Source organism: Coregonus lavaretus (genome assembly GCF_964263955.1).
Source record: "Coregonus lavaretus genome assembly, chromosome: 4".
NCBI classification, from domain to species: domain Eukaryota; kingdom Metazoa; phylum Chordata; class Actinopteri; order Salmoniformes; family Salmonidae; genus Coregonus; species Coregonus lavaretus.
This window is the reverse complement of record NC_139991.1, coordinates 50,456,590-50,475,037: the sequence shown is the minus strand read 5'-3', so window position 1 is coordinate 50,475,037 and position 18,448 is coordinate 50,456,590. Positions and strand designations below refer to the sequence as shown.

Below are 18,448 nucleotides of genomic sequence, written 5' to 3'. Positions count from 1 at the left end.
ACAAAATACTGTTTAATTTAGTTCTGTTGGCGTCCAGTTCCTGTTGGAGAGCAACGTTCTGCCAACCGAATGAAGGCTGTTATTGCAAAGCATGCTGCATACTGCAGATCATATTTCTTTCTCCATGATTTATATTGGGTAAAATGCCAAGCCAGATGGAGACAAACTGATCAATTTTTTTGCTACCCAAGGTACAGTGAGAGACGAGAAATATGAAAGAATATGCCGACGTATAATTGTCTGTGTCCGCATGTGTGTGTGCATGCAAGTATGTTTTAGTTATTATACAAAATCAGAATTTTACTCAATTCCAACTACATATGCTTGACAATTTCCACTGTGTTTGTGTACAGCCTCCATCAAGAGGATTTAACCATTCCCTGTACACATAATACTCACAAATAATACTAAAAAACATATCACCACTCGACACAACAGAGTGCTTGATGAAGGACAAGCCATTTCTATCACCAACCTGTATTCTTAACCTCGGCGACACACACACACACACACAGAGCTGTAAATCCATGCTATGCACACTACCGTCGCTCACCTTGACACTGCTCTTAGCCCAACCTAAACACGTGTGACCTATAGGACCTGGGTATTACATGGCTTTGCACTAGGACACTTCTTCTATGGGATAATTAGTGCAGGATCCAAGCTAATCCAGAGGCAGACACAATACCTGTCAAACTCACACTGGGAGTGTGTGTGTGTGTGTGTGTGTGTGTGTGTGTGTGTGTGTGTGTGTGTGTGTGTGTGTGCTAAGCTTCAGAATGGGAGAGAGTGAGAGAGTTTATAGCATACTAATGAGACTGAATCAGAGATAGCGTATAAGTGTGTGGGGTCTTACTCCCAATGTCCCTCAAAGCTTATCAGAAGTGCATGTTTGGTGGGACTCATTGCAGTAGTTTTTGGCTGTGCTGAATTACAGCTCTCACAGAAACATGTTGTGAGGGGGGAAATAGAAATGGGACTCTGTAAAATGTCACTGTTAAAACGCGTCGAAAGTTGTGAACTTTCCTAAACACCTCTGTACCTCACCACATGGCGCCGTCTTCGCTCCAAGGTATGAAATTAAGGCTGATGTGAATCTAATTGCATGCCTCTTAGCTATTCTTTGTTATCTGTGTTTCATTTCAAATGAGAGGGGTTTTAGGCAGTTTAATGTTTTATTTGTAATTTTTTTAAATGACAGAAACTGATGAGGTAAGCCAGGGTATATCTGAATAAAGACATAAGCATAGCTAAAAGGTTTAGGAGCGTCGGTGGGATCTGTGATCATAGGGAGTATGTGTTGTGGTGGCGGTGCTCCAAGGTGTAGCCTAAAGGGAATTCTGTAGGGAATCAAATGTTATGGTTCTTAAAATTTACCAGAAGGATAATTTTTTGTTTTTGTTTTTATAAACCAAGATGTATCTAAGCCAAGACAATGATCAAATTCAATTATGAATCACATTTTAGATTTTGATTCAGTGCTTGTCTAAAAGCCAATTTCAATTGTTACCACATGTTTAAATAATGACGATAGTAAATACAATTTGTAATAAAGTTGCACCATTGAATTTTGCAATTACTTTACACACATACGCACAAAGTACAGTAAAATATAAAACACTAAGTGTCAAGGAGGTACTTTGTAAAAAATATATATGCTTGGTCTCCCTGAATCATACTTCTACTCCGGTATACAGCATGCCCTTTCTCTGCAGTTTAAAATTAAAGAAGGAGGACGTATAGCTAAAAAAGACCCAAGCTCAAGATAGAGGTCACCTTCAAATAAGCGAGAGAACAACTGGAGCCCCAAAACAGAGTGATGCACGGTCTTAAATCCTGGCCGTGCTGTAGCGACCTGTGCCTGGTAATCCGGAGGAGGACGTTTTCTGGCCATTTGGTAGCTTTGATGCTAGAGATGGAGGTGATGGTACAACTGAGTGAGTCAGCCACTGAGAGACCATTGATTCCACTGTGCCTTTGATCCTGGTGGAAAGCCCACTCTTCTTCCAACATTAGACATTGTCTAGCTAGCTGTCCGTACTTATGGTGTGGTGAAGCTGATGGTATACTAATACTGTGTATGCTCTATCTGATATTTATGTTGTTTATTTATGATTACATTGTTGACTAGAGAAAATAAATGTATCAAAAGGATTACGATTATTATCGTCTATGATCAAAATAAACTATGAAAATATTGGATGCTGGAAACATTTTGGATCTTATGCTGATCTGATGGGCTTTATTGAAAAAAAGTATCAGTATTGAAGCTGAATTGCAAGCTATATGTCATTGCGAAAGGGAGAAAGAACAATCTGGGAATCTATATGTAATTGCAAAGGGGAAAATAATCATCTAAAAAAGGTGTTATGTAACATTTATGGTTTTTGCAAAGCAATATTTTCTATTCCACTTTAATTTCTCATTTTCTCCTAATCCTTCAAAATTGGATTGGCCTTTTTTTCCTTGTGCCATTGGCTTTTCAGAGAAATGAAGCCTACTCTGACAAGCAAAAAATACTCATAAAGAATAAAATACCTGTTTTTTTTCAGCAACTGAAAACTAATGTCCTTAGATGAGAGTAGCATAACCTAAAAAAAGACTATAGCGCAACAAAATAATATGCATATAATTACAGAGGAAAAACAACTGACAGTATAAAAGAAATAGTGGCATGCTCTGCTAGTTAGAAGAAGCAGGTTGTGACGACGGCATGTGGAGAGGTGCCACTGTCACAGCAGTCTTTGAGGGCATCCGACTCCCAGGCAGAGTGGCACAGAGTGGCACAGGAAACATGGCAGGCCGGGCATCAGCAGGGGGACGGAAGGACGGCTGCAGACTAGCAGAGGTGCCCGATTCCCCTGCCAGGGCCGGATGGATGTGTTAGAGAGGGGGCTGTCTTTTTCTCTGTCTCCAGCTCCGGCCTTGGCCTTTTATTGTCAGTTTATCATGTAAGACAGGCCTCATGTCAGCTACAGAAGGACTACTAGGAGACTGACTACCCCCAGCATTCCAGTTGGGCTTTATCAACATGCCAGAGCATCGGGTATAGGGCACAGGAGGCGAGGAGAGCAGACACAAATGAAGTTGACTAAGTTAAAACTCAATCACCTGACACCGTCATGCGCATATCATTATTCCACGCTGCAGAGAACTGGCAATTGAATCTGCCTGCCGAGGACTGATACTGAGGGAAATAAACGTGCTGAGCGCAATAGGAATAGGGATCGGAAAACAATCAAATGGCATCGATGGAGGAAAAGGCAGTGGGTTTAATAGTACATTTCAAGTGCAGGCTTCAATCTGTGCCATGGTCAATCAAATTCTACTTTGGGAGTTGGATGACTTTGCGTCGAATCCACATATTGGCATTCATTTATAAATATACCCAGTAATGAAATTAGGTCCTGTTTATTCTCTGTTTTTACTGTTTGTTGCGTTTTCATTCTCTTTTATCCTTTTACCTTTTAAGTTCTGAACCCCGACCCCGAAACCCCCAACCCCCCTCCGTACTGCTCTCTGCCTGTCACTCAGCTTCGGCTTTTGTTATCTCAAAAGCAGCCGCATTTGTCATATCCCAAATCAAATTGTCATTGCAGTGATAGTACTTTAGAGGAAACCCAAAACACAGTACAAGCACCATTGAAACTATTCAATTATTCAACATGTTATCCAAATAGTGTTTTGTTCGAGGACGAACACTCTAGAGCCTCTTAATGCAAAGTGACAGAATTCAGCCTAGCACTCCCACTTCCCCCCTCTACTCCACACCACCATGTCCTTATCCTTTGGCTTCTATTACCAACATGTATTTATTTTAAGAGGGCATCCATTAGGAAGTCTACTTTCTATTAAGTGGCAGGGAACACCAAAGCAGACCAAAGCGCAAGCTGATTAACTAAACGTAATAAATTGTATAAATCAGTGTCATGGTAATATGCATTTACTTCCCACAGACTTCACAGCTCTATAAAGTTTATGTGTAGAACATTTATACATCTTTGGGAAATTAGTTAGCGGAATACACTCTGGTAGAGTATATGTACCGCTCCCCCTGTTTCTGACAATGATCCAGACTAAGAAGAGATAAAGCTAAGTCGTCTGAGATATTCAATCCCCTTACTGTGAATGTTAAAGTTGGCCATCAAGACAGAAGTGTGTAACTGAGGGGCGTGGAGAGCGACAGTTACAGTGGGATAGCGGCACTACATTATATGATAACCACGGCAACAATGCCCAACATAAATCTATTAAAGGGCTGACTGTCAGTATTGGGCTCATCCAGCCAGGGAGGAGAAGAAAGATTGGCTTGCCCTTTATTTTTCTGTTGATGTCATGATAAGAGTGTGGACCCCTGGTTTCAATTGACACCAAACAAAGATGAGATAGGTGAAGACGGCAAGACGATCTCTACTGGTTCAATCCTTGGGGTTATCACTGAACCTCTGGAAGCTTTCAGAGCAAGAACGGAGAAGAGCCTCTCTTTGTGGAATACAGATTGAAACAATGGTACTTAATTAGTAACCAGGCAACATGTCATTAGTTCTATACTATACGTCTCTTGCTGTAGCCTATCATTAGTGTGTGTTTATATCTTTAATGTGATCCGAGCGTCAATGACATCTCCTCATATAGCCCTATGAGTGGCTGTGGAAGAAGGTGTAGCTACACAGCAACTGACTGGTGATGATGTTGAAATCTTCTCTACACCTACGCCATATCTCAATGTGTTACTATTGAATTCTGGCCTCAGTCACACAAAGCAGTATTTCAAACTCATTTCATACCAAAATCTAAATGCAGAAATAGCTAGCAATTTTATCCCATTTGCACAATGACTAATTTGTTTTTCTCTAGTCAGATTAGAAAACAGCAAATATACATCTTGTCAGCAAACACATGAGCAATGCCAAACAAATGTAAAACAATTGAAAGCAGGGACACTGGAACAAAGAAAAGAACAGTCATTCTAATTCAATGTGTACATTGCCGTAGCAGATAGTACTTATTGGACAAGTGCAATGAAAACAATTGAGAGATAAGCACGATGTTTGAGATGGTTTGCTTGGTGTTAACGCGCAACTTCACCCCCTTTAAACCTAATTTTCATGATCTCCAGCACAATACCAGTGTCTACATGTGAAAATGTCGCATTTCTACATTTTGTAGAAAAAAATATGAAGTTAAAAAGTTATAATCGATGACATCATCAAAGGTTATGAAAATTGCCAAGATGTTGGGAGCAAGAAAATACCCTCCCTCTGGCTAGAAACTCGTTGCAGGTTTTGAAAATCACAGTTTTGAAAATCACAGTTTTTATTACTTCTAATCCTACCCTGTGATGTCACAGAAGCATATTTTAGGACCTTTCTTGTTATCTTTTAACCACATCATAGAAACACACCGTTTTCGCATATGTAGACACTGGTTTGGTGATGGAGATAATGAATATGAGGTTGATAAGTGGCGGAATTGCCCTATGTTAAGCTATTATAGACATCCAACAAATACCTGATTGCAAGATAAATTATTGATCAATCGAGATACATTTTGGATGGAAGGACAGACAAAGGAACGAACAGTTTGAAGTACAATACAACATTTGAAAAGCAACACTACTACTAACATGGGATAACATGGCACAATCGTGCCAATAATAAACCCTGCAATATAGCCTAAAGAACCAGCTTATTACAGATTTGAACACCAACCACATCTGGACAGCGATATTAGCGAGCAGTGCTTCCTGTAACACATTCCACTACTAACACAAGTCATGCTGAGGAGAGATGCAATCATCACGGGTCGCTGACCACAATTCCTTCCTAATTCCACGACTGAAGCCATCACTTAGCCCATTGCAGCCTGGTTAAATTGGCACATTAACTATGAGCTTGAGCCTTGACAATGATTAGTCAAAAACACCCTCAACCTTTCCTGTGTTCACTCACAACGACTGGATGTTGGGCAAGGTGAGGATCAATCTCTGAATTCTTGTGGAACAAAGAAGCTTTTGCTCATAATAAGGTTAGGGCTTTCTTTAAGGCTGTTACTAAAAGTGATAGTCGATGGAGAAACTTATTCAAGAAAGATCAAGTGTAATATATTATAAAAAATAAAGCAAACTGGATGGAATATGGGGAAAAATGCACCAAATTATTTTGTAATCTTCAACATAGAAATGCTACCAAAAAGAATTTACTGAAACTGGTCACCCATGATTCACCAAATGATATTTTGAAGGAGAAAGCAAAGTACTTTAAGCATATGTTTTCATTTCAGTCGCCTCCATCTCCTCTAACTGAAGCTAATTGTAGGGATATTTTTTGAACTTCTTTATCTTCTATTGATAATGTTAAATTAATGTTAAATTAATACAGAAAGACTCATGTGAAGGTGAAATTACAGAGGAGGAACTTCTGGATGCAATTAAAGACTATAAGTCCGGGAAAACTCCAGGGTTGGATGGCATACCAGTTGAGGTATACCAAACCTTTTTTGATACACTCAGAGGACCATTATTAGCATGTTTTAACCACTCCTATGTAAATGGTAGATTATCAGACACTCAAGAAGAAGGTCTGATTTCGTTATTACTGAAACAGGATACAAGTGGGAAATATAAAGATCCAGTCCCCTTACACTTCAGTGTTGTGATGCAAAAATTCTAGCAAAAGATATAGCGCATAGAATTAAAAAGGAAACAATAGAACACTATGAATAATCTGGGAAACCAGGCCTGCTGACTTTGCAAAAGGCATTTTATAAAGTACGACTGGAGTTTATATATAAATGCCTGGAGCATTTCAATTTTGGAGAATCTCTTATAAAATGGGTTAAAATCATGTATAGTAACCCTAGGTGTAAATTAGTCAATAATGGCTATTTCTCAGAAAGTTTTACACTGTCAAAAGGAGTAACACAAGGTTGTCCACTATTGGCATATCTATTTATTAGGGCCATCGAAATGTTAGCTAATAAAATCAGATCCAACAATAATATCAAGGGATTAGAAATTCAGAGCTTAAAAACAAAGGCGTCATTGTACGCTGATGATTAATGTTTCTTTTAAATCCACAACTTGAATCCCTCCACAGCCTCATAGAGGATCAATATACATTTTCTAACCTCTCTGGATTACAACCAAATTATGATAAATTTACTATATTACGTATTGGATCACTAAAAAATACAATTTTTACATTACCGTGTAGTTTACCAATAAAATGGTCTGATGGTGATGTGGATATACTCAGAATACATATCCCAAATGAAATAAATGATCTCACTCCAATACATTTTATTAGAAAGTTAGCAAAAATAGATAAGATCATGCCACCACGGAAAGGTAAATACCTGTCTATTTGTGGAAAGATCACCCTGATTAACTCTTTAGTATTATCCCAGTTTACCTATTTGCTTATGGTTTTGCCTACGCCTAGCGAACAGTTTTTAAAATTATATGAGAAAGAAATATTCAATTTTATTTGGAACGGCAAGCCAGAAAAAATTTAACGGGCCTATTTATATAATGAGTATGAATTCAGAGGACAGTAACGATTAAATATTAAAGCATTAGACCTATCACTAAAAGCTTCAGTCATACAAAAGTTATACTTAAATCCGAACTGGTTCTCTAGCAAATTAGTAAGATTGTCTTACCCCATGTTCAAGAATGGCCTTTTTCCCTTTATTCAGATTACAACCTCTCACTTGTCTGTCGGCCCTGCATTAAAGACCATAATTGGTTAAAGAAAAGTGTGATAAATAAACAAGTATACCAGTTTCATTAAAGGACCAAAGGATTGACAGCCGTCCCATATAGATTGCAAAATAGTTGGGAAGAGATTTTTGACGTACCGATTCCATGGCAAATTGTTTATGAAGTGATTCGCAAAACGACGTCGGATTCAAGACTTAGGATTTCTCAATTTAAAGTATTATACAAAATTCTTGCTACCAATATAATGTTATTTATATGGGGGATACAATCTTCCCAGCTCTGCCGATTTTGCTGCGAAGAGACAGAATCATTAGATAATTAGTTTTTTTACTGCCCATTTGTAGCTTGTTTTTGGTCACAGGTCCAGGAATGGCTGAATGATTGCAATATTTACCTAGCGCTAACCCTGCAGATAGCACTACTGGGTGATCTGAAGACTCATAGTCAATCAATCAATAATATAATAATACTTTTAGCAAAAAAAAATATTTTCAATTTACAATCTATAGAAACAATGAGAATAGAAGGGTTCAGAACTTTTGTGAAACATTACAGTACAGTTGAAAAATATATGGCAAATAGAAATCCAATATGGATGGTGTTAAGAGATAGATGGGAGGTGTTGAATGGAGCTGAAGGATGGGACTAATAACAACTAACAACAACTAATAACAACAAGATAACTAATGTAAATCATACTGTGTCCATAATAAGAATACAGGTTATAGGTTGAGAACTTTTGTGAAAGAGCACAGTTAGAAAGATATGGCATAGAGGAGATGGAGAGGTTGAGAGAAGTTCAGGAGTAAAAACAAACAAATTATAATTATTGTAAAATTGACTGTGTCCATAAAATGTATATAGTATGTATAAGCTGGAAGTAGAGGCCTAAGCGTTGTTGTTCACTAGTTTAATCCAATTAGGGGAGCGGTGGTGGGGTTGGAAAGTAATAAAGGGAAATATATTTTTAAAAATGCAACACCTCTGGCAACTGTACCCTCAGTGCTGAGAGGTGATGTCATTGTTAAGCAATGCTAATCCTTTGACTGACATACAACATTGCCCCTACTGTGTTTTACATATTTTCTTATCTTCAGTAACACCAACAACAGATGGAGAACATTCTGATCACAAACCCACAATGGAACAAATCCAGGGACTCATGGCAGATCCAGGTCCTTTATGACAGGAGGCTTCCAGACTCCCATCTTAGCTCCACCGTGTACCCTGACCCCAACTGCATGCTCCCCCAGCAGTACACAGCTCAAACCCTGATGTGTGATTGAGACGTACCGCCGTGAGTACAGCACTCTGGGCCACCTCTCCACTGGAACCAACTTGTTTTTTCTGTTTCTTTTTTTCCCTCCCCTTACTCTCCACTGTTGCTTTCAACCTCCTATCTGCCAGACATGTTTGAGAGAGAGAGAGAAAGAGAGAGAGAAAAAGAGAGAGAAGAGAGAGAGAGAGAGAGAGAGAGAGAGAGAGAGAGAGAGAGAGAGAGAGAGAGAGAGAGAGAGAGAGAGAGAGAGAGAGAGGGAGAGAGAGAGAGAGAGAGAGATGGGGAAGGGTTGGCGAGGACAAGCCAATAGTGTAATAAGATGGCATACAGAAACATGATAAGTGCTGGAAAGGAAACAGTGTAGATGTCAGAGAAGATAAAGGTGAATTGGATTTGATATTTTGGTCTTCCACTAGGTGCCTCAATGCTTTATAAGGTTAGTCGGTTATGAGATGTTTCCAAAACCAGCCGTCTACAGTACTGAACAAAGTGATTTCCTTTGAGTCCAAGTATCTCTAAAATCAGTCAAATTCATCATCTGGATTTTCCAGTAAGAAGTACATAAGGTGCATTAAATATAGCCTTTAATTTTGAGCAGGAAACTTAAAACTGCATACACAAACACACCCACACACAGATCAAACCAAAAACACTCAGGCGTAACAAAATGAACCATCTTGCAGAGGCCAAAACAGAGCAGAGCAGTGGCCGCTGCATATGATATACCTCTGGTGTGTCGCCCTGCTTTCAAATGATGCTCAGAACACATCATGTTGGAGACGAAAAAATGGGAAAGAGAAAAATGGGGGAAAAAGGATTCCTCTGCGTCCTTTTCCTTCTGTGCCCTCTATGCTCATCCATTCTCAGTGACACTTGTGGTAATAAATCAAGACTGGGCACTGTGGCCAGAGAGCATCTGACAGACCGGTCAGTGAAACACTCCCCCTCCAGCCTCCACTCACGAATTCAAATGCAGAGATGGGAACTGAGGGGGCAGAGTGGAGTCTCACTATTCTGCTTTTGAATAAAGGGAGATGTGTGTGTCCGTCTGCGTCTCTATCTGTGTTTCATATTGTGTTTAGTGTGTGTGTAGTAAGGCCTAAGTCTTGGTATCGTCCTAGGGCGTCAACATATTGTTGTTATGTAAGAAAGGAGAGAGGGAAAACAGATAAGGAAAATAATACTGATGGGATAGTGTGGGATTCCCTTCCCACCAAGTCATTCTGATTTCATAGTTAATGTTTCCTTTCATTCCCCTCTATTTGCTTTATTACTCAGTCAGAAATCAAACAAATATCCCAGCTATATTGTTGGGAGCATCAGCTACTATTACAGTAGACTACGCCACTTAGAATAAAATCACAGAGTACATTATGTTATGATGGCGTCAATGCATACATACTGTCAGGAATAACACTACATACACTGTCAGTAGTACTACCACTACTTCGGGAAAAAATGAAATATTGACACATAATATCACTGTACTGTATGGCTATCTATCTCCATGTTGACTTGTCAATACTGCCAAACTGAGGTGCCCTTTAGTTTAAAAAAACCTAACCACAACAAGGACATACTGTCGTGTAAGTGGACATCAACTGCCAGTTTGGATACAGCTACTATACATTTCCTACAAATAACTACGGCTGGGAATTGCCAGGGATCTCATAATACGATATTATAACGATACTTAGGTGCCGATACGATATGTATTGTGTTTCTCACGATTCTATATGTAATGCGATTCGATAATTGTGATTTTATTCTGATTCAGTGTTCCAAACATATTGGTCACTACATGTCTGCTGCAGCGGGATAAGAGTGAGACATGAGAAAACAAGTTTTGATCAGTCATGGAAATAAAAGTGCTGAAAACGAATTTGCTCTGTATTTTAAAAAAAGATGGAGAACAAGCTATGAAGGAAAAATATGGGAGTTTTGGTGCAGGTACAAAAAACTAGCACAAAAATAAAATTGCGATATTGTCAAAACGATACAATACGATATATCATCAAAAATAATATTGAGATACATTACTGTATCGATTTTTTACCCCATCACAACAAATAACCTTGGAGACCCCTTTGACTTGCCCGGTAAGGCTTCTGATGAGGACGCCAGATAAATCACTCCGTGCATGCTGTGGTGCTTGGCGTCTGACTGCTACCCAGGCAGGCAGCCCAGTGAATGAGCTTCTACATTGCCTTCAGAAAGTATTCACACCCCTTGACTTTTTCCACATTTTGTTGTGTTACTGTCTGAATTTTAAATTGATTAAATTGAGATTTTGTGTCACTGGCCTACCCACAATAACCCATTATTATTTAATTTTTTACAAATTAATTACAAATAAAAAGTTGAGTCAATAAGTATTCAAACCCTTTGCTATGGCAAGCCTAAATAAGTTCAGGAGTAAAGATTTGCTTAGTGTTTAACATGATTTTTGAAGGACTACCTCATCTCTGTACCCCACGCTTACAATTATCTGTAAGGTCCCTCAGCCGAGCAGTGAATTTCAAACACAGATTCAACCACAAAGACCAGGGAGGTTTTCCAATGCCTCGCTAAGAAGGGCACCTATTGGTGGATGGGTAAAAAATAAAAAAGCAGACATTGAAAATCATTTTGAGCATGGTGAAGTTATTAACTACACTTTGGATGGTGTATCAATACACCCAGTCACTACAACAATGCAGGCGTCCTTCCTAACTCAGTTGCCGGAGAGGAAGAAAATCACTCAGGAATTTCACCATGAGGCCAATGGTGACTTTAAAACAGTTACAGAGTTTAATGGCGTTGATAGGATGGATCAACAACATTGTAGTTACTCCAAAATACTAACCTAAATGACAGAGTGAAAAACATGCACCCTATTTGCAATAAGGCACAAAAAAATTGGCTAAGAAATTAACTTTATTTCCTGAAAACAAAGCGTTATGTTTGAGGCAAATCGAACACAGCACATCACTGAGTACCACTCTTCATATTTTCAAGCATGGTGGTGGCTGCATCATGTTATGGTATGCTTGTCATCGGCAAGGACTAGAGAGTTATTTTAGGATAAAAATAAATGGAATATAGTTAAGCACAGGCAAAATCCTAGAGGAAAACCTAGTTCAGTCTGCTTTCCAACAGACACTGGGAGACAAATTCACCTTTCAGCAGGACAATAACCTAAAACACAAGGCCAAATATACACTGGAGTTGCTTACCAAGAACACATTGAATGTTGCTGAGTGGACTAGTTACATTGTTGACTTAAATCGGCTTGAAAATCTATGGCAAGACTTGAAAATGGCTGTCTAGAAATGATCAACAACCAACTTGACAGAGCTTGAAGAATTTTTAAAATAATAATGTGCAAATATTGTACAATCCAGGTGTGCAAAGCTCTTAGAGACTTACCCAGAAAGATTCACAGCTGTAATCGCTGCCAAAGGTGATTCTAACATGTATTGATCGGGGGTGTGAATACCTATGTAAATGAGATATTTCTGTATTTCATTTTCAATACATTTGCACAAAGAAATGTTAAACGTGTTTTCACTTTGTCATTATGGGGTATTGTGTGTAGATGGGTGAGAATATATATAATTTTTAATCCATTTTGAATTCAGGCTGTAACACAACAACATGTGGAATAAGAAGGGGTATGAATACTTTCTGAAGGCACTGTATACTAATCTAAATCAAGACCTGATTAAATCCATCTCCTCCCCCTATACAAAGAGCAGTCATGGCGAAAGCACAGCAAATTCAATGGCTGGCTGAATGGAAGGACAGAGAGTCCTAACTCAAGAGTCGACGCGTGTCCTTAATGAGAAAATAAAGTGATTTACAAGCATATGCTCCAGACCCTGCAGTCTGTTTAGTCTGCAGTCTTAATGCTTTTTGCTGAGAGAGAGCGAGAGCGAGAGAGAGAGAGCGATAGAGACAGAGAGAGAGTGGTTCCACAACATGTGTGGGTTATTATACTATTCAGGTGTTGTGCATAGTCATAACAAGCAATGTATAGTTCGATTGCCATGGAGTCAAATTCAAAATTAACGGTAGAAATCTTTGTGATTGTATGAACTACAACATTTATGTTAATCAGGAAAATGAGCACATCTATTGAGTCTATATGATTCATACTCAGGGATGTGTATGGTTGTACATATCAACCAGTTTGACACAGATTTACTATCACATTGCAATAACACAGGCCATAGCCTACAGTCAACAGTCACTATCCAATCACTGAAGCCCCTTAGGTCTTCTAAGGCCTATGTTTTCAATGATAGAACCACATGGTTATACGCGTGTGCATACAGTGCATTCGGAAAGTTTCAGACTCCTTCACTTTTTCCATATTTTGTTACGTTACAGCCTTGTTCTAAAATGGATAAAAGACAAACAAATCCTCATAAATCTACACACAATACCCCATAATGACGAAACAAAAATAGGTAATTATTATTTTTTGCAAATGTATTAAAAATAAAAAAATAGAAATATCACATATTCAGACCCTTTACTCAGTACTTTGTTGAAGCACCTTTGGCAGCGATTACAGCCTCGCATCTTCTTGGGTATGACACCACATGCTTGGCACACCTGTATTTGGGGAGTTTCTCCCATTCTTCTCTGCAGATCCTCTCAAGCTCTGTAAGGTTGGATGGGGAGCGTCACTTCACAACTATTTTCAGGTCTCTCCAGAGATGTTAGATCGGGTTCAAGTCTGGGCTCTGTCTGGGCCTCTCAAGGACATTCAGGGACCTGTCCCGAAGCCACTCCTGCATTGTCTTGGATGTATGATTATGGTCATTGTCCTGTTGGAAGGTGAACCTTTGCCCCAGTCTGAGGTCCTGAGCACTCTGGAGCAGGTTTTCATCAAGCATCTCTCTGTACTTTGCTCTGTTCATCTTTCCCTCAATCCTGACTAGTCTCCCAGTCCCTGCCGCTGAAAAACACCCCCACAGCATGATGCTGCCACCACCATGCTTCACCGTAAGGATGGTGCCAGGTTTCCTCCAGACGTGACGCTTGGCATTCAGGCCAAAGAGTCAATATTGGTTTCATCAGACCAGAGAATCTTGTTTCTCATGAGTCCTTCAGGTGCCCTTTGGCAAACTCCAAGAGGGCTGTCATGTGCCTTTTACTGAGGAGCGGCTTCCATCTGGCCACTCTACCATAAAGGGCTGATTGGTGGAGTGCTGCAGAGATGGTTGTCCTTCTGGAAGGTTCTCCCTTCTCCACAGAGGAACTCCAGAGTGTCAGAGTGACCATTGTGGTTCCAAATTTCTTCCATTTAAGAATGATGGAGGCCACTGTGTTCTTGGGGACCTTCAATGCTGCAGACATTTTTTGGTACCCTTCCCCAGATATGTGCCTTGACACAATCCTGTCTCGGAGCTCTACGGACAATTCCTTCGACCCATGGCTTGGTTTTTGCTCTGACATGCACTGTCAACTGTGGGAAAATGTCTTAAAACCTGTTTTCGCATTGTCATTATGGGGTATTGTGTGTAGACTGATGAGGATTTTTATTTATTTAATCCATTTTAGAATAAGGCTGTGACGTAACAAAAGGGGCAAAGGTGAAGGGGTCGGAATACTTTCTGAACGCACTGTATATTATATTAATGAGGGAGGTGTGGAAAGCCAGAACCTTGTTTTGCATACAGGATTAACTGTGTGTATGTTACCTGAAGATTGACAACTATGGCCCACTGCTGTGCTATAACGAGACTTTTCTAAGGGACACAAATAAACACTGCTCAATCGATGCAAGGCAGAGTCAACCTCATATGTGGGCCCTGGCCTAAACCCTTGCAATTTGCAATGCAAAAATGATGACACTGTAGCAAGCTTACATTATTATGCATTTCTTAATCTAACTTCCTTCAATACTGCACATGTCCTAGTCTCTGCTATGAATAATGTGTTCATAAAAATACAAAATACCAATTTCATGCAGATTTGCACAGCTAAATTGCAATCCATGCATTCCCTCACTGCCTAATACTTAAGGCTATGCATGTCACTTATAGTCATAATTTGTCATAGGACACAAGAAAGACCTAATTGGTGTGTGTGTGTGTGTGGAGGGGGGGGGGGGGGGGGGGGAGTGAGTGAGAGAGAGAGTTATAAGTCCCCAACGCTGTTTTACTCTCTTTACCAGATAGATATGACATGGTGGCTCTTCTCCTTGATTAGCCAACACACCCCTACTTGGACTATCATGTTGTTAATATTAAATGCCATCATTTTCAACCCTAGATGAAACTTCACTGTGTAGAATAAATATTTAAATGAGAATGAACGAAAACAATTGTAATTCAGTACATATAGCCTATACCACCGGCCAGGCATATGTAAGTGGTCCTTATGCGCAACCATTGTAAAACTGGTGATGGATTGGGGGACAGTGAAGCTGCAGTAACATTATAATGTTCTTACCCAGTGTGAAGTATGGGAGAGCGGTGTTGTCAAGATCATCCATAACGGAAATTCGTCCAGGTAGGTCTGTTCTAACGAATAAAAGGAGTCGGGACTCCCCTCCTCCTCCGGCCACGCTCCCCGAGCTACCGCCGGTGAAACTGAACTCATTCTCCCGGAGTACAGGCAGGGTAGAAACGGTAACGGTTTTAACTTCACAAGGGCTCTCCACGTCGTTTTCCTTCTCCCTCTCCTCATCAAGCATCGCTCCGCCTCTGCTTCCCCGGACTGTAGCGGTCCCTGTCAGCAAGAGCCCCAGGAAGAGGAGGACGCGGTGCTTTACTCTCCCTGCCATCCCGCTGCCTATGCGCGGTTCTCTAGCTTTGAGTGCGGCTCTTAAACTGCTTGATCGTTTATACTACAGCCACTGCACGCGCTCGGTAGTCATGTCTGTCCAGGAGGCGGCAGCACAGGTGTAGTCAGATCTGTAGACTAATAGTTTTTTTCTCCGACTTAATTCTGTGTTGATGTATTCACATAATTTTTCAAAATGCGGATATAAGGTTCTGTGAGATCTCAGCATAGATATGAAATGAAGGAAAGAGGGAATACATTTGTCTTGAGACAGCTTTTTCATGCAATCAAATCAAATCAAATTGTATTTGTCACATGCGCCGAATAGAACAGGTGTAGACCTTACAGTGAAATGCTTACTTACAAGCCCTTAACCAATAATGCAGTTTAAGAAAAATAAGTGTTAAGTAAAAAATGTATAACAAAATAATTAAAATAACAAATAATTAAAGAGCAGCAGTAAAATAACAATAGCGAGAACAATGCAAATAGTCCGGGTAGCCATTTGATTAGCTGTTCAGGAGTCTTATGGCTTGGGGGTAGAAGCTGTTAAGAAGACTTGGCGCTCCGGTACCGCTTGCCGTGCGGTAGCAGAGAGAACAGTCTATGACTAGGGTGGCTGGAGTCTTTGACAATTGTTAGGGCCTTCCTCTGACACCGCCTGGTATAGAGGTCCTGGATGGCAGGAAGCTTGGCCACAGTGATGGACTGGGCCGTACGCACTACCCTCTGTAGTGCCTTGTGGTCGTAGGCCGAGCAGTTGCCATACCAGGCAGTGATGCAACCAGTCAGGATGCTCTCGATGGTGCAGCTGTATAACTTTTTGAGGATCTGAGGACCCACGCCAAATCTTTTCAGTCTCCTGAGGGGGAATAGGCTTTGTCGTGCCCTCTTCACGACTATCTTGATGTCTTTGGACCATGATAGTTTGTTGGTGATGTGGACACCAAGGAACTTTAAGCTCTCAACCTGCTCCACTACAGCCCTGTCGATGAGAATGAGGGCATGCTCTGTCCTCTTTTTCCTGTAGTCCACAATCATCTCCTTTGTCTTGATCACGTTGAGGGAGAGGTTGTTATCCTGGCACCACACAGCCAGGTCTCTGACCTCCTCCCTATAGGTTGTCTCATCGCTGTCGGTGATCAGGCCTACCACTGTTGTGTCGTCGGCAAACTTAAAAATGGTGTTGGAGTCGTGCCTGGCCATGCAGTCATGGGTGAACAGGGAGTACAGGATGGGACTGAGCACGCACCCCAAGGATATGCATTTCGAGGCAACCAATGGGAAAAGAGGAAGTCGAGTCTCCACGACTGTTATGAATTCATAGTGCAGGCATGTGATGGTGAAAGTAAGTGCAAAGGGCTGCGCATGTGGAATATAGCATTTTATGTAATTTTACTATATGTTTGTGATGGATTGACAAATGTCACTTCTATTTTCCTAGGCTGTCTATTTTGTCATCTGTCTGTGAATGCACTTCAACCTGTGGCGGAATGGGACCTTAAATCGGCCCTGACATTTCTAGCACTTTTTTCCTTGGGGTCCCCCACAAGCCCATTTCTTTCCTTGAGGTCCCCACACCAGCCCATTTGTTTGCTTGAGGCCCCCATTATTAGCCAGATCATGATCAGTTTGCGCAAAAAGCCCAAGTTAGACAGGCCCACTTTGCTAAAAATGGACAAGCCCATCTGGCATTTGTCCGAAATGCCAGATGGCCAGTCCGCCCCTGACTTCAACTACAGTAAGCCTACTTCAAACGGTGAGAAAGGATAGTCTACTGCTCATAGTGGGAATTACACCATGACATTCGGGGGTCTCTATTGAGTGCACACACTTGGGCCTAATAATAAATACATAATTTAAACGGTATTAACACAACCAGTCATGATATTTTCATCTGATTGTCAAATAAATCACTTCAAAAAGTAGGCTACCTGTGCATGTTTGTCCACTCCAAAATAATTGGAAATGGAAAAATACATTTTTACAAAACACCAAAAACTGTGCCCACACCCCTTCAACTGTCACTTACCTTACATGCTGCTCCCCCTATGGACATTCCTCCCCTCCCTATACTTTCAATGCATCTTTCTGCAGAAAAAAGGTGGGTTAACTGCGTTTAGTTGCATTTACCCTCCACTAGGCCTATACCACTGACGGTAGCCTACCTCCTCAGACGAGGAAATTTTACACACATTAACACACACAGGTAGCCTACATTCAATATAGTACATGAGTTGAATCAAAACAAAACATGTTTTACACCCTACTTCATGAGTTGTCCATAATTCATAAGTTAATACTTGGAGTCTTCACAGGTCGTGTAACATAAAACACTACCTTTCTTTCCTTACATTAGTTGTCATTATTAAGCATTTAACAATTGAATTAGAATATTGAACTTAAACCCTGTATGAATCATGGAGCTTGGAGATCTCTGAAAATGCACTGTAAGTGTAACTATGCCTAGGTAACATGTAATTATGTTTTAACGTGAAAACAGTTAATGGTACACAAATCCAAAACAATGTAGGCCTATGCCATTTCAAAATGTAATGCTTCTAACTGAACGTTAAAACCACTTCTAACCAAAATAGTCACCGTATGGGCCTACTGTCATGAATTAATAGACTACTTGTTGGATGCATTGGATGTGCATTGGTGTCTAG

The 18,448-nt window shown here is 40.3% G+C and overlaps 1 protein-coding gene across 1 annotated transcript in view; it reads right to left on the bottom strand.

Annotated features, from left to right (window-relative positions):
• The window catches only part of astn2 (astrotactin 2), a gene marked incomplete at both ends in the record, with an annotated part of 479,012 nt that extends 463,232 nt beyond the window's left edge, over nt 1–15,780 (bottom strand). The window contains one exon of the mRNA XM_084159665.1: nt 15,447–15,780. Coding sequence (XP_084015791.1) covers nt 15,447–15,780 — 334 coding nt within the window. The remainder of the gene's footprint in view (nt 1–15,446) is intronic.
• Between the last annotated feature and the right edge of the window lie 2,668 nt (nt 15,781–18,448).